Genomic DNA, 16,413 nt, shown 5'->3' with positions numbered 1-16,413 from the left:
TAATTTTGTAAAGGAGAAAGAAAAACAAGGAAACACAATGAATGTTAACTGCTTGGTAGGACTAAGCCATAAATTTGGTCCTATAAATGTTTGAGTTCAGTGCCTGTAAGTTAAAAGAGTAATTGCTTTGAAGCAAAAGTAATCATAATAAAACCAGAAGTTTCTCAGGAGTCTTCAAATAAGCTAATTATTAAGAGTAAGAAACAAAAAGCTCAGTCATAAAGCTATGTATTTAAAAGATTGATACCTTTTGGAAATAGAGGAACCAAAAAGGGGGCATAGGTCTAAAAAGGTGGCTACTCAGAGTGAGCAAATAGTATTGTAATAAAATTTTAACCTGGACAGTCAGGGCACACAGAATACTTTGAGCAATGAAACTTCTGAGGGAATGAGTTATATTAGTTAAAATATGACCTCTATAAATAATTTACAAGACCAGTCCACTAAAGTTTCTCCCAGGTTTTAACAATCTCCTGGCAATTTGTATAATAAAGCAAATATTTTGCTTTTCTCAACACCACCCTCGCTGGGTGTGGTGATACACACCTATATTCCCAGCTATCAGGAGGTTGAGGCAGGAGGATTGTTTGGAGTTAAAGACTAGCCTAAGTGTATAAACACTATCTTTTAATAAAAAAGTGGGGGAGATAGGGGGGCCGGGGATTTGGCTCAGTGGTTCCGCCGCCTGCCTCACAAGCATAAGGACCCAAGTTCGATCCCCGGGACCAAAAAAAATTTTTAAAAGGGTAGGGTGATTTAGTTCAGTGGCTCTGTACCTGCTTCAAAAGCTCAAGGTCCTGAGTTTGATCCCAATACCAAAAAAAAAGTACTAAGCTTGTAAAGGTATGTGCTTGTTAAAGTATTTGAGGAATTGTGTTTTCAGTTCTGAAAATTCAAAAGCCATTCATGATGGTGTGTTTATTTCTCTTACTCCCAGTTACTCAGAAGGCTGAGGCAGAAGAACACAAATTGAAGGCCAACCTGAGCCTTGAAATCTAAAAACTGAGAAGTCTCCAGAGGGATGTATTTCATGGTAGAGTACTTTGCCTGCGTGCATAAGGCCTAGGTTTAACCCTCAGTGCTACAAAAAACAATAAAACGGGGCTGGTTTCACATTACTGAGCATCAATCCCTGGGCCCACCATGTAATAGGCCTGTATCTGAGCTACATTCCCTGCCCTAAACCCAGTCTTAAATGGGTAAATACTTGAACAAGAGTTCATCAAAGAAAATTAAGTGGGTAGCCAGTAACATCATTGGGAAAATGTAAATTAAAACAAAAATGAGTAATACCAAGTTACTGTTGTTAGTCTGAAGGCAATGAATCTGATGCACTGGTGGTATTGTAGAATTACTGTAGGCACTTTGAAAAGAAAGTCATGACTTCTAACGCTGTAACATCGGCAGGCATGTATTGAAGTGCGATGGAATGTATACATACAGAAACGCGTATGTGAACATGCTCATTTTATAAGTAGTCTTTCAACTGGTGGACTAGTAAGTTGGTACATCGTGCAATGGACTACTACTAAAGAATAAGAATGAATTACTGGGCTGGGGATTTAACTCTGGTTCTGCTGCCTGCCTCGCAAGCACAAAGGACCTGAGTTTGATCCCCAGTACCAAAAAAAAAAAAAGAATTACTGATACAGACTATATGTTGGACAGTATGGATAGGCAGCAGGATGTGAAAAGACACCATGTGTGTAACATTCTAGAAAAGGGAAACTGCAGAAGGTGACAAATGCATCAGTGGCCTAAGATGGGCATGGGAGTTAATTACAAAGGGGCTTTGAATTTATTTTACAGTACTGGAAACTGAACTTGGAGTGCTGAACTACATTTCCAAATCCAATCCCCTTTTTAACTTTGAGAGGGATCTAAGTTGCCCAGACCGGCCTCCAACTTGCAGTCCTGCTTCAGTCTACCAAGTAACATAGTAGTGGTGTGTGCCACCTTGCCCAGCTGAAACTTCATATACTGTGAGTTGGTAATTACATGATTAACAAAACCTACAGAACTGGAGAAAGAATTTTCTCTGTACCTTAACTAAAAGTGCCAAGTCAGAAGCAGGCTTAAAGGACATGCCCCTTTTTTACTTCACTAATAATCACATTGAGGAGCCCTTCTCACTGACTCTGCAGGCCATAACCACCAGTCTGTTGTAGAGCAGCAAAGGCTGTAAGAAAAGATTGCATAGGGGTAAAAAAAAGTACTGATGTTGAAGTTTATTTGCAGTTAGGAATACTGAACCAAGCCAGTAGCTCAAAGTGCCCACTTTTTGGGTTTCTGATGTAGTTCTCAAGAATCTGTCCTCAAGAGTTTGAACACTGGAACTAAATTCAAGACATTTTAAACAAAATTAGGTCAGAATTTTTAAAAATCTTTATTATGTTTGCAATACCTAAGTTTACAATCGTCTTGGGGAGTAGGTACATGTACATGACACATCTGGATTCTTTTATGTTCCCCTTCCACTCCACCCATCTCCCAAACTAGGTCAGAATTTAAAAGGATTCCTGTTTCAGCTATCTGAACCGTGATGAGACAACTGAGAACACTTACAAGATACAGTTTGGCTCATGGTTTCAGAGGTTTAAATCCAGGGTAAGCTGGCTTCATTGCTTTTAAGCCTATGGTGAGGCAAAAATAGATGAGCATGGTGGAAGAAACCTGCTTGTCTCGGGAGGAAGCAGAGATTGCGCTTCCTCTGGCTTTTCCATCTGGGCCCTCAGCCTACTGTACTGAGTAGTGCCACCTGCTTTCAGGGTGGGTCTCCTTGGTTTGCTGTACCTCATGCAAATCTCTGGAAACCCAAAGACACACCCAGAGGTGTGCTTTACTAGGTGTTTCTCAATCCAGTGAAGCTGACAACCATCAAACCTGTGGCCCCACCAAAATAAGCTATAAATCCTAAAATCAGCCAGTTCTTATCACTAACAGCCAGAATGGAGACAGTTATTTATAAAGTGGAAGCATTTAAGGAAAACCAACAGTTTAACACTTTGGGGTATTGACTCCAGAAGGCCAGTGTTTTTGCAGGGCACAACTCAAGCTGATCTGGTCAAGATGTATTAGTTTTTTACTGAGTGGCTTTTTAACCCAATATGTCACAAACTTGGGCTTACAAGTCAAATTCTGATTGGTACAGAGTGTTGTCTTCATATCAGTTTGTGAAACACTGACCAAAACTTTGAATTACATACTAGAGATAGTGTAATTCCTGCCCTTAAGGAGCTTAGTTATATTCACTATAGTGGGTAATTTATTAGTGAAATAGCCTGAGACAAAAAAGAGGGTGACTAGCTTGTTCAGTTTCTAAATAACAAGTGTAATAAGTAGCATCACATCCTAAGAGTAGGACATGTATTTATTTGGTAGTAAGGGATAGTCCGTTTGAGTTAAATTTGCAGGGTGTGGTGGTGCATGCTTATAATCTCAGCATTCAGGAGGCAGGGGAGGGGTATCGCTGCAAGTTTTAAGGTTGGCCTGGGCTAAATGAGCTCAAGGCCAGCCTGGACTACATAGAAAGACCCTGTCTAAGAAATAAATTCATCCCAAGCCATAATGGTAAGGAGTGAAAAGGGTTCCCATAGGTGGGTAAGGGCATTGTTGAGCCAAGAATACAAACAATGTGATCTAGGTTCTAAAACCTGAGTAAGACACCATTCAAATAAACGTATTTTCCCAGGAAGGACTTCTGTTCTTAAGAACAATGTTCAAACTATCAAGGAAACAACTTCGAACCTATCTTGTCACCTGGCCTTTCATGTGACAGGAGAAGACTCACACTGAATGTGAAATTCACCTGTGAACCTCTAATCTGTGCAGTGTTAGGTCCTATCAAGAGGACTCAGTGGAGTAGTACTTTCACTTTTCCTTGGCCTTAAATACAGTAAGAGCTGGTTAACTTCCAACCACAGGATCCTCCATAGGGTCTCCTACTTTTTGTGAAAAAGAAAAAAAAAAAATCAAGTTGGGCTAGTAAAATGCACCAAGTACCTAAGCACAGCATGTTGCTAGAATAACGTCATGGACACCTCTCTGTTATCACGGAGCTTGTTATAGCTCCTCCTTGCTATAACAAGATCAAGAGTGTTGTGTTCAAAGTTCCTCTGGTATAACTGTCCATAAATCCCTTCTGGTTCACAGCATGCTTATGATAGCTTCTGACCCAATACATTAGGTGCACATACTGAACAATGGAAATCTTAAACTTCCAAGTTCCTTTTTGAAGGATATAAACATTCTTTTACTTATAAAATCACAAGCATAAGGTCGATCCCCAGTACCAAAAAAATAAAATCACATATGTTCTTTAAGGTGCAGCTTATGATACATGAGTTAAATGAGTTACTCCAACCCTGAATGGGAAGCCGGAGACAGAGTAGAAGATGGGAGAAAAAGGACCCCTCAATCCCTGTGTTGGGGAACAAGTACAAAACTAATGAAGAGCAACAAAGGAAGGGAAGCCTTGAGTGAAAGAAATCAGGGCTTAGCTCAGTGGCCCCGCACCTGCCTGGCAAGCACAAGGTCCTGAGTTCAATCCCAGATATGTTTCTAAAGCAAACTAAAGATTAGAAAACTAAAGAATATCTACACATCTCAAAATAAAACAGTTGAAATAAATTGACACTAAAGTGAAAGTAAGATACATGATGTCCATACAATAAAAAATTAAAACCCATATCAAAGTATGTGAAAATATGAAAGTGATAGGAATAAAAGGGAATTTCATGAAAGATAAAAGAAAAGATGTAAGTAACAAGGCAGAGCAAAACAACAGCAACAAGAAGCAGCAGCTGGGGGATGGAGATCTAAAGTTCTTTAATTTAGAGGCACGTGTAATTTTGGGTCCTCAGGGAAGACAAGGAAGAGCAGATGCTCTCCTGAAGCTTCCCAGGTTCTCAGTGGCCCATGTCTCTGGCAGCACTCTGAGCCCCACACTTGGTAGTACACTTTCCTTACATGACTGACACACACACAGCTTAGCAGATCTGACGCCAACTACTAATGAACATCCTGGATCAGTTCTTTGTATTGAGGTCACTTTTATGATCATACCTTATATGGATTTCAGAAACACTATTTGAAAGTAAAATGAAAAGAAACACCTTAATGAAAATAAGTTGTTTATTGCTCTTTTTAAAAATAAATTAACGTGTAACAAAGCCAAATCTGATTTTATCTAAGTGTTAACAAAAGCCTAATACATTTCAGTAAACAAAGATTTCCAACTTACTGTATAAGAAGTCAATTAAACAGTTGATAGTGGCAAACATCAGTCACTGCCAATAATTCAGGCTGCTTCAGATTTAATTCAGCACAGGGGTCACTTCTCTTCCCTACTAGAAATGCATTGAAAAATTACAAGCTCGGAGGAGAGGCTGTACAGGAAGTAGGAGCTGAAGTCAAAATTCTATTACCTGAGGGAGGTGGGGATGGTACTGTTATTATTTCTACCCCATCTACATAAATACTTGATCATTAAAAAACAACTGCAGACAAGATTTCAATTGTGGAATGTGGTAAACATGAGGTCAAGTCCTAATTTTTAGGGTTTGGCAGTATCTGGTCATATGCTTATATTCAGGACTGAGAGAGATGCTAATACTACACCCTGGGCATTCCTCAGTTGCCCACATGGCTCCTGCCCTAGGAGAAAGATGGCTCCTTTTCCTTAGAGATACTGGCTTGGAATTAGGATAAAGGTATGCAGGCACTGTCCACTCCAGGAAAGCTGAGTGCACAGTTTATTTCACAATGCATCCATTAGGCTCTTTAGAGCTTCAATGAGACTGTCAGTAACACAATCACTTTTTGGTGCCTAGAAAATATTTCTTAAACTTCTGGGTTAGGTTCAAAAAAGTAACCAGATCGAAAATTACTGTTACTCATGAAGACAAAGCCTCTGAAGTTACAAAGAAGAATGCAGTTTCTCTGTAATGTCACAGCACTTAGGTCCTGTAGTCGAACGTGTCTTCACACCACCCCCAGTTCTTGGCCCCCACGTAGACAGATGCACTGCACTGCTGCATGGCACACTCCATCTCAACTAGCTGGCGGCATCCGATGGTTAACTTTTCCCTAGGAGAAAAGTGAATGTTAAGTCACTGCTAGTCAGGTTTCTTTCCTTTTTTTGATTTTAAAATAAGTATATTTTTATTGTATAAGTATGATGTTCTGATGTTCGTGATAATATTGTGGAATGCCTCAAGTGAATTAATTATGCATTGTCTCACATACTTCTTTTTGTGATGAGAACACCTAAAATCTACTCTTAATTCACAAAATACAATTCTACTTTTTGAGACAGAGTCTTCTTCCTCTGTAACCCAGGCTGGTCTACAGGGTGCTGGCATTACAGACGTGTGCCCCAACATTTGGCAAAAACACAATATATTGTTATTAACTAAGGTTACCAGCTTGTGTAATTGCTCTCTTGAACTTATTCCTAACTGAAATTTTGTGTCCTCTGATCAAGATCTCAACCCCTCTATCATTACCCCATACCCCTAGTTACCTGCCATTATACTCTCTTAACTTGTGTGAGTTGAACATTTTTAGACCCCACATAAAAGTGAAACCCTAGTATATTAAACAGTTGATAGTGGCAAACATCAGTCACTGCCAATAATTCAGGCTGCTTCAGATTTAATTCAGCACAGGGGTCACTTCTCTTCCCTACTAGAAATGCATTGAAAAATTACAAGCTCGGAGGAGAGGCTGTACAGGAAGTAGGAGCTGAAGTCAAAATTCTATTACCTGAGGGAGGTGGGGATGGTACTGTTATTATTTCTACCCCATCTACATAAATACTTGATCATTAAAAAACAACTGCAGACAAGATTTCAATTGTGGAATGTGGTAAACATGAGGTCAAGTCCTAATTTTTAGGGTTTGGCAGTATCTGGTCATATGCTTATATTCAGGACTGAGAGAGATGCTAATACTACACCCTGGGCATTCCTCAGTTGCCCACATGGCTCCTGCCCTAGGAGAAAGATGGCTCCTTTTCCTTAGAGATACTGGCTTGGAATTAGGATAAAGGTATGCAGGCACTGTCCACTCCAGGAAAGCTGAGTGCACAGTTTATTTCACAATGCATCCATTAGGCTCTTTAGAGCTTCAATGAGACTGTCAGTAACACAATCACTTTTTGGTGCCTAGAAAATATTTCTTAAACTTCTGGGTTAGGTTCAAAAAAGTAACCAGATCGAAAATTACTGTTACTCATGAAGACAAAGCCTCTGAAGTTACAAAGAAGAATGCAGTTTCTCTGTAATGTCACAGCACTTAGGTCCTGTAGTCGAACGTGTCTTCACACCACCCCCAGTTCTTGGCCCCCACGTAGACAGATGCACTGCACTGCTGCATGGCACACTCCATCTCAACTAGCTGGCGGCATCCGATGGTTAACTTTTCCCTAGGAGAAAAGTGAATGTTAAGTCACTGCTAGTCAGGTTTCTTTCCTTTTTCTGATTTTAAAATAAGTATATTTTTATTGTATAAGTATGATGTTCTGATGTTCGTGATAATATTGTGGAATGCCTCAAGTGAATTAATTATGCATTGTCTCACATACTTCTTTTTGTGATGAGAACACCTAAAATCTACTCTTAATTCACAAAATACAATTCTACTTTTTGAGACAGAGTCTTCTTCCTCTGTAACCCAGGCTGGTCTACAGGGTGCTGGCATTACAGACGTGTGCCCCAACATTTGGCAAAAACACAATATATTGTTATTAACTAAGGTTACCAGCTTGTGTAATTGCTCTCTTGAACTTATTCCTAACTGAAATTTTGTGTCCTCTGATCAAGATCTCAACCCCTCTATCATTACCCCATACCCCTAGTTACCTGCCATTATACTCTCTTAACTTGTGTGAGTTGAACATTTTTAGACCCCACATAAAAGTGAAACCCTAGTATGTATGTCTCTGCCTGGCTTATTTCCCTTAACATAAATAATGCCCTCCAGTTCATCTATGTTGTTTCAAATCATTTCCTTTTGTTTGTTTTTGTTGCTGTTATTTCAGGCTAAGTTGTATTTGAAGGTGTACATATTCCACTTTTTAAAAAATCCATTCCTTAGTTGACTGGCACTTAGGTTGATTCCATGTCTTGGCTATTGTGACTAAGACTATACTGAACAAGAGCATGCAGGTATCTTTTTAACATACTGACTCTATTTCTTTAAATATATTAAAGTTCTACAGATAAGGTGATAATGCTGAGATGTGAAATACATTTTTGACATGAGAAAATACCAGTAATTATAGTTTCTTAGCACAGACTCTTAGCCAGCATGGAAAAAACCTTTGCACAATTCTTAAAATTCAGAAAGAAGTGTTCCCATGGCAGACTGCTGCCAACAAGCAAAGGTTGAGTTGCTGATGCATAATTCTTTGTATGGTGGTAGGAGGGGCTACACAATATAGTTCTACTTTACCCTCCTAACACAGGAGGAGCTTAGGTTAAGATGTTATCTAACCAATACTGTGAAGCAGATGTTTTCGTTTTGTCTCATTTGGTTTGAGAGTTAAAGAATAGATGGGCTAAAGGACACACGAGGAACAGCCATTTGAAAAGCAGTAAGAAGCTGACAGAATTGCCACTTAAAAAAAAGGTGGTTGGCATAAGTTGCCTACCAGTTAATAAATGGATATGAGTAACCCTAAAGCACAAGTGCAGAAGCAGGAAGTAAAGTCTATACATTCCATCACAGTTATTTTTCTCTAAGCCAAAAGATTCTCAAAAGATAACAGGGGCCTACATATTATGGGACACCAATCTATTTTTAACCTATAAATCTACTGGGAAATTGTCTTAAGTTCAAGAAGAACACTCAGAGTCTAGAGCAGCCCCCAGCACATTAGGTGTTGGAGAAATGTCAGTCATTTTTACTATTACACTTAGACTTATTACTTCCTTGGCTCTCTGAGTGGCTCTGAGCCATCTCTGTGGTGTGAGAACCACTAGCTACTTCTCCCACTTTCCCTCCCAAGTGATGGACCTCTTCACATAGGACAAAGGAAGAAGTCAGAACTCATGATAGAATGAAAGGAAGGAAGCAGAATAAATATACCATATTTTGAGCAACCTCATTTCCTGAGGATATGTGGTTTCTTTGAGACTGGTTAAAATCATATTTTTTTTAGTTTTGAGTTACCCTAGTCTTATTCCAATATTTAAAACTTAAAAACTAGTGTTGCTGCCAATTCTTCACAACTACTTAAATTATTTTGGAACACACTCAAGAGGTTCAAATTGGCAGAGATAAAAATATTTTCTTATAAATTTAAAAATGAAACAAGGCCAGCCCCTATTCCTATCCTATTTATTCCACATGTGAAAAAAAAATTCCTTCAGTAGCTATATTTCTGAATCTTTCTGTCTTTCGCTTTCTCTCCCTAATCCTTTGCATTAAGAGGGAAAACTCCATCTCCTCTTTTCATTCCAGTTGCATTTGGTTTCTTTATTCATAAGTCACCATTCTGACAATGGATTAAGATCTACAGATTGGTTTCCTGCAGTAAATTATAACTGCTGACGAAGTAAAGTAAGGCTGGGTATTAGTGATGACAGGAATTCTTGATTTCTTTTTCCCCCCATGGCTCACATGGAAGATGACAGAACATTAGATGTGGAGGCACCTTAACCAACTTGCTTGCTACTCTGCATTATCTCCAATGAGTCATTTCACCTGTTGTTGACTGGACCATCACAACTGTGAGAAGCACCTTATACTTTTGGATATCTAACTTCGAGAATGTTCTTCATCTTGAGCCTAAAAAAACCATCTGAGTCTGCCTAAATAAATTAAAACAAAAATCTTTTTTCCCTGATAATACAAATACTTTATGTACCCCTCATTGTGTTCCTATTTCCAACAAAACTATCCCAGTTTCTGATCCCTTCCGAATGGAGCTCAAAACTAGAGGATGATTCTGATTCTGTAATTATATGCTGTTTCATGAGATTTCTGAATTAACAACAGCCACAGTCTGTCTAAATTTTCCTGTTATAGGAAACTTGCTTTAACCAAGTCTGTGATGGTAGCAGTGAATTGACCTAATTTCAGTATTTGATGCAGATTTTCCAAAATTCTTCCAAAGTACAAGAAGAAAGTATATAATGGACATTTGTTTTACAAATCTCTGAACTTTTCCAGACATTTAACAAGTGCATCTCAAATTAAAATAATATATATAATGCTAATATAAAAGCAGCATATAATAGTTAATATCACACTCAAATCATAAAAGATTGAAAGTTTACCGCTAAGATAAAGAACAACATATGGACGCCTCCTTTTACCAGTCCCAATTCAGCAAGAAAATGAAATTAAAGGCCCCCATATTGGAAATAAAGAAATTATCTTTATTTGGAGATCCTGAAGAATTCACAATATAAATGTTAGCACTAATGAACTAATTTATCAAAGGTGCAAAGTAAAAAAATACATTAAAAAACCAGTCCTGGGCTGGGGATTTAGCTCAGTGGTTCCCCTGCCTGATGCAAGCTCAGCAGTTCTGCTGCCTGATCCCGAGCTTGATCCCCAGTACCAAAAAAAAAAGAAGAAGAAGAAAAAAAAAGTCCTATTTCTATATACTGGCAATGAACAAACTAAAAAAGTAAACAAATTTACACATACACACATGTACAGTAATTAGGAATATAATCAAAGACACAAGTGTGTATATTAAAACAAAAGACTGAAAAAAACTGAAGATGACCAAAATAAGCAGAAAGGGATACTATATTGGAAGATGTAGTAAAATGGTTAATACTCCCCATCTACAGAGTCAATATAATTCCTACCAAAGTCCCAAAAAGCTATTCTTACAAAAATGGAAAAGCTTATCCTAAAATTCATACAGAATTGCAGGGACTCCTATATCTTGAAAAAGAAAAACAATTTTAATGGAATTACACTTCCTAATTTCAAAACTTACTACAAAGCAACTTCATCAAAGCTGATATTGGCATAAAAACAAGACATATAGTCAGACCAATGAATGGAATTCGAAGTCCAGACATAAACCCTCAACTGTGACATCAGATCGGAAAGGTGTAGGGAGAATGTCCACACACCAAGCAGTTTTCCAGTGGACACCAACTGGGTGTCATTATCATTCAATCCAATTCTGATTACAGTCCACTCCCACAGGGTGAGCGCTCAATTCCACAAGAGTACTTTTTTACTTCATATGCCTATTTCAAGTACCAGTGTGGCACCTACAAATCAGGGTTCCTAATGACCCCTTTTCTAGGATTTGACTAATTTTCTAGGACAACTCAAAGAACTCAGGAAATACTTTACTTATGTTTACCCATTTATTCTAAGTCAGATTACCAAGGATACAAGTGAACAGCCAGATGAAGAGTTGCATTATCTCTTCAATATGCTTCTATGTCCTTTGTGGGTGAGCTACTCTCCAGGTACCTCTGTGTATCCAGCAACCCAAAAGCTCTCTAAGCCCCAAAAGTTTCAGGATTTTTAGAAAGACCTCAATAACGCAGACATGATCAATTACTAACTCAATCTCCAGCCCTTCTCCAGGAGCCCACCAAGAGTCACTTCATTAAACAAAAGATGCTCCTAGCAGGAGAGTCCAGGGCCAATAAGAGTTCTTATGAAGCAATAGATCAACAGAGAGAGTTCTACTGCTATACATTAGCAATGAACAATCAAAAAGCAAATGATGGTTAAAGACAAAACCTCAGAACAAAAGATTCTCCTACAACCCTATCTACAAGGGTTTTTGGAGCTCTGTCTCAGAAACCAAAGGAAGAGGCACAGACATATTTCTTAATACCTCACACTTCCTCATTGCAAAATGTTCTGTGGTAATCACCTGTCAACAACTAATACTTCAAAAACAATGACTAGCCATTTCATATAACTTGAATACTTGTTTTCCTAAACATTCCTACAGGATTCCATCTACATCCTTCTGTTTTCACCTAAGTCAAAAGGAAAGGGCAGGCCAGGGATGTAGCTAAGGGGCACAGTGCCTCCCTAAGGTCCTCAGTTCAAATCACCACGCTGGGGGAAGAAAAGGAAAAGGCACCATCTCTCATCTACTACACTTGGCCTTGTGTTTCATATGAATCAATAAAGCCAAAAATCTCTATTGGCAGTTTATTTGAAGGTTATGAATGATGATATACACCACAGTTTAATATAGAAGGCACTGTTCACTTTAAAAATGGACAAATAATTTTTCTTTAAAAAACTGTAGCAAGCCAGGCATGGTGGTGCACACCTGTAATCCCAGTACTCAGGAGGCTGAGGCAGGAGGATCGCTGTGAGTTCGAGACCAGCCTGGGTTACATAGTGAGTTCCAGGTCAGTCTCAACTACATAGTGAGACCCTGTCTCAACAAACAAACAAGCAAATCCAGATGCTATTAACCAAAAGCTGGGCCAGAGATTTAGCTCAGTGGTGCTGCTAACTGCCTCGCAAGCGGAAAGTTCCAAGTTCGATCCCCAGTACCAAACGAAACAAAATTAAAAAAAAACCAAAAGCTTTCTGAGCAGCAACTTTCCTCTTTCAATGCATTCAAGATTTTAAATGTATTTCCTTTCTCTTCAATGTCATCCTTCTGGATGTAAGAGAGAGTTTACTAATTGATTTCATGTTCAAATCCCTGGTATAGGTAAGTGGAAAGGAAAAAAAAAAAGGAGAAAAACAAAATACTTTAACTTTGAACACTTAACCCCCTAAAAAACAAACTAAAACCAAACCAAACAAAAAACATTTCAACTATTCAAAAAGCAAGCTGAAGTCAACATAATTCTAGGTATGACTGAAATCAGTCAGAGGCTATGGCCTTCATGTTCTCTACAGTGAGCTTATGCCTTCAAAAACATGGCTATGGGGCCAGGGATTTAGCTCAGTGGTGCTGCCACCTGCCTCACAAGCACAAGGTCCTGAAGTTCAATCTCCAGTACAAAAAAAAAAAAAAAAAAGGCTATGGTTAGAAGACATATTTTCATCACAAATCTCACATAAATTTTTAATTGTGCATCAGTAAAGACCTACCAATAATAAAATTCATTCACTGATCATCTGAATATTATGATTAGAAATCATTTTCTCACCCAATTACAACAGATCTGTACAGCCCACGATTTTACGTCAGGAAAATCTCATAGCTGTTTTATAACATTTGTATATGATTATCAACCCTAGTGTCTTTAATATTATCAAACACATTTATCAATCTAATTTTAACAGTATAAGCATTGTGATAATTAACTGTCTCTAAGCTTGCTTATGCAATTGTGTTGCTACACAGGTACTAAGTTATAAGCAACAAATGCATTACGGATTAGTGATACATACAATGGCATATCATACAGCAGGTACAATACCAAATTTTTTTAGCATTTATGTATTTCTTAGCCATTTAACATCTATAAAAACGATACCACTTTTATTAGTATTCTATCTTTTTAAAAAAACATGTCCCTGATGAAGTTTTTTGTGTTGTATCCCTAACTTCACTTTTCCCATAGTCCTATATGGTTTTTACTGCATGATTTCATAAAATGCGGTGGTCAGGTTTAGGAATTATATGCTTTGTCACAAAAGAACTGACTGTAAACCAGCTAGTACTAGATGCATGGATAAATCTCAATGCTGAATTAAAACAAAACATGAGAGGGAGGAGCTGGAGAGGAACACTGAGGAGTTACAGAAATTTTTGCTACTCATTAATTTTTTTTCAAAATGAAGGCCTAGAATTGAAAGACTGTCTCATTTGTTCAGGCTGCTTTAATAAAACAGATTGAGTAGCTTATAAAAAAACAGATATTTACTTCTCACAGAATTAGAGCTGTGACGTTCCAGATGAATGTGCTAATTAGTCCAGTGTCTGTTGAGGGCCCTCTTCTTAACAGATAGTAGCTTCTATGTGTTCTCATATGGCAGAGGGGCTGAGTAGCACTCTGAGGTCTCTTTCATAAAGGCACTAAGCCCACTCTCCAAAGCCCCATTTTCTAGTACTACTGTCACATTAGGGATTAGGTTGCAATGTACGAATTTTGGGAGGACACAAACATTCAGGCCAAAGCAAGGAATTTACACTATACCGCATTTACATAAAAACTAGATTTATAATATTTTTGTTACAAATGAATGCTACATAAACTAAATTATTTTGAAGAAAGCATTCAGTAGGATATTATTAAGTTCAAAAACAGGCAAAATAGGCCAGAGATTTAGCTCGGTGGTGTCACACCTGCCTGGCAAGCCCAAGGTCCCGAGTTGGATACCTGGTTCCAAAAAAACCAGGCAAAATACATCAACATTTTGTTGTATAATATTTAGTAAAACTATAAAGAAAAGGGTGAGAATTTTAGACAGATGATGGAAGGTGGGATATAGCTAGGAAAGGATAAAGTTCTACCTGAATGCAGGGACAGGGATAGTTTTTATACCAGCTGGTCTTCAAAACAGTCTGGTGACCCCAGGGAATCTAAGACTCCCGAGGGTCTGCAAATTTGAAGAGGTCATAGCTATTTTCATAATAAGACTAAGATATTATTTGTCTTTTGATTTTTATTCTCCAAAAGGTGAAGAACAGTTTTCTAGCAATAACATGATTATTGTAACAGACTGAATGTAGCTGTCTCACATTGCTAGACATTAAGAGATTTGCAAAACTGCACAATGCCAAGAGGCCAGGGATTTAGCTCAGTGACACCATGTCTGCCTCACAAATGCAAGGTCCTGAGTTCGATCCTCAGTACCGAAAAGAAAATCAACAACTATACAATGCCACTTATACAGTATATTTCAAATAAAAACATTTCCATAAAAATTATTTATCTTAACATAGCACTGTTATATTTAAATAAGCCAAACATTTTAAAGTTCCCAATTCCAAGTTTTAATACAGTAAAAATAGGTATATGCATAAACAATAGCTCTTTGGGGTCTGTAACAATTTTTAAAATATAATGGAACCAGGGATGGTGGCACACACCTGTAATCCCATTACTCTGGGAGACTGAGGCAGGAGGATCACAAGCTCAAACTCTGCCTGGGCAATTTAGTGAGAACCCACCTCCAAAAAAGTTGTGGTGGTGGGGTAAGGGCTGGGGTTATATAGCTCAGGGTGAAGGCCCTTGTTCAACTTCCAGTACAAAAACAAAACAGAAACAACAAAAATATATTATTTTTTTTTCTTAAGTCTTGAGGTCAAAAGTTTGAAAACCACTCTAAACCTTATAGCTGACATACACACACAGAGCCTTTTTTGTATATATTAAACATTTCATACTAATAGAGGTTTTAAAAAATCATAATGTAGTGAAAAGACAAAAAGAATTCTACTACCACCAAGAGGTGCTGAATATGGTAAAAGTTTTTTACAGTAATGTAATCTGCATGCAAGTGTGACTCACCGATATTCAGTCTGAGAAACACAATCATAAAGTTCCTGGGCAGTAAATGTGACATGTTTATTTACCTGAAAAGAACCAAAATATAATTATTAATGTATATTAAATCAAGTAATAAGTGTGACTTATATTACAATAGCCCCTATTCTGAAGGAGCCGAATCTTGAGTTTTAGGTATTGCCATAAAAAGGACTAAAACATTCACTGACCAAAATGCTGATATTGAACTAAGTATAAAAATATTGGTCCTGTTGTTTCAAAGTAGAAGTGAGATGGGCCTGTATTTAGAAGAAATTTGAATAAACCAGATAATCACTTTGGAGATCAAATGGACAGAAACAAGCATAATGAGATTATGGTTGAAAGGTCTATCTAATTTAGGAAAAAGGGTAACTAGCAGACATTTCCCAAAAAACTTTATTTTTATAATCATTAAAGTCTGAATAGTTAATGTTTAAGTTAATAAATATAATTGAGACATAATAAAATCATACAAAATCAGACAAAAACTAGTTGCACACACATGAAAGATACAGTGAAGGAATCATTTCTTGAAGCTTAGTACAAATTGCTTGTTTGTTTTTTGGTTTTTTGAGACAGGGTCTCACTTTGTAGTTCAGACTGCTCTGGAACTCACTGTGTAGCCCAGGCTGGTCTTGAACTCACAGTGATCCTCCTGCCTTGGCCTCCCAAGTGCTGGGATTACAGGCATGCACCACCACGCCTGGCAAAGCTTAGTACTGATAAAGGCTATATTCTACTTATGTCGAAGGAAGAATCTAGAAATTAACAGAGGAAAAGTCTTTTTAATAAGATTACAAAGAGCATGGCAGTGCCTAAATTTTCAGAAATTTGAAACTAGTGGAGGGAAACTCAAGACTATTTTCTATTTTACTCATTTTTTTAAGTGGTTGAAATATTACTAGATGGACGATATTTTGGTGAGGAAAACACCTATTCTGATTTAATGAACACTAAAAATTCAAGACTTCTA

General features: G+C 37.8%; 1 protein-coding gene across 2 annotated transcripts in view; it reads right to left on the bottom strand.

Moving 5' to 3' along the window:
* Nucleotides 1-6,600: 6,600 nt before the first annotated feature.
* Nucleotides 6,601-16,413, bottom strand: part of Swt1 (SWT1 RNA endoribonuclease homolog) — an 84,987-nt gene continuing 75,174 nt past the window's right edge. Inside the window, exons 18-19 of one of the 2 annotated variants that reach the window (XM_010631736.3) lie at nucleotides 15,423-15,487; nucleotides 6,601-7,426 (exon numbers count right to left, since the gene is read on the bottom strand). In XM_010631736.3, coding sequence (XP_010630038.1) covers nucleotides 7,297-7,426; nucleotides 15,423-15,487 — 195 coding nt within the window. In that variant the 3' untranslated portion in view covers nucleotides 6,601-7,296. Of the gene's footprint in view, nucleotides 7,427-15,422; nucleotides 15,488-16,413 lie in introns of those variants that run through there. The other variant, XM_010631737.3, reaches the window with a different exon arrangement.

Source organism: Fukomys damarensis, unplaced genomic scaffold, assembly GCF_012274545.1.
Source record: "Fukomys damarensis isolate Sample0158 unplaced genomic scaffold, DMR_v1.0_HiC HiC_scaffold_11, whole genome shotgun sequence".
Classification (NCBI taxonomy): Eukaryota; Metazoa; Chordata; class Mammalia; order Rodentia; family Bathyergidae; genus Fukomys; species Fukomys damarensis.
This window is presented reverse-complemented; position numbering and strand designations above follow the sequence as displayed.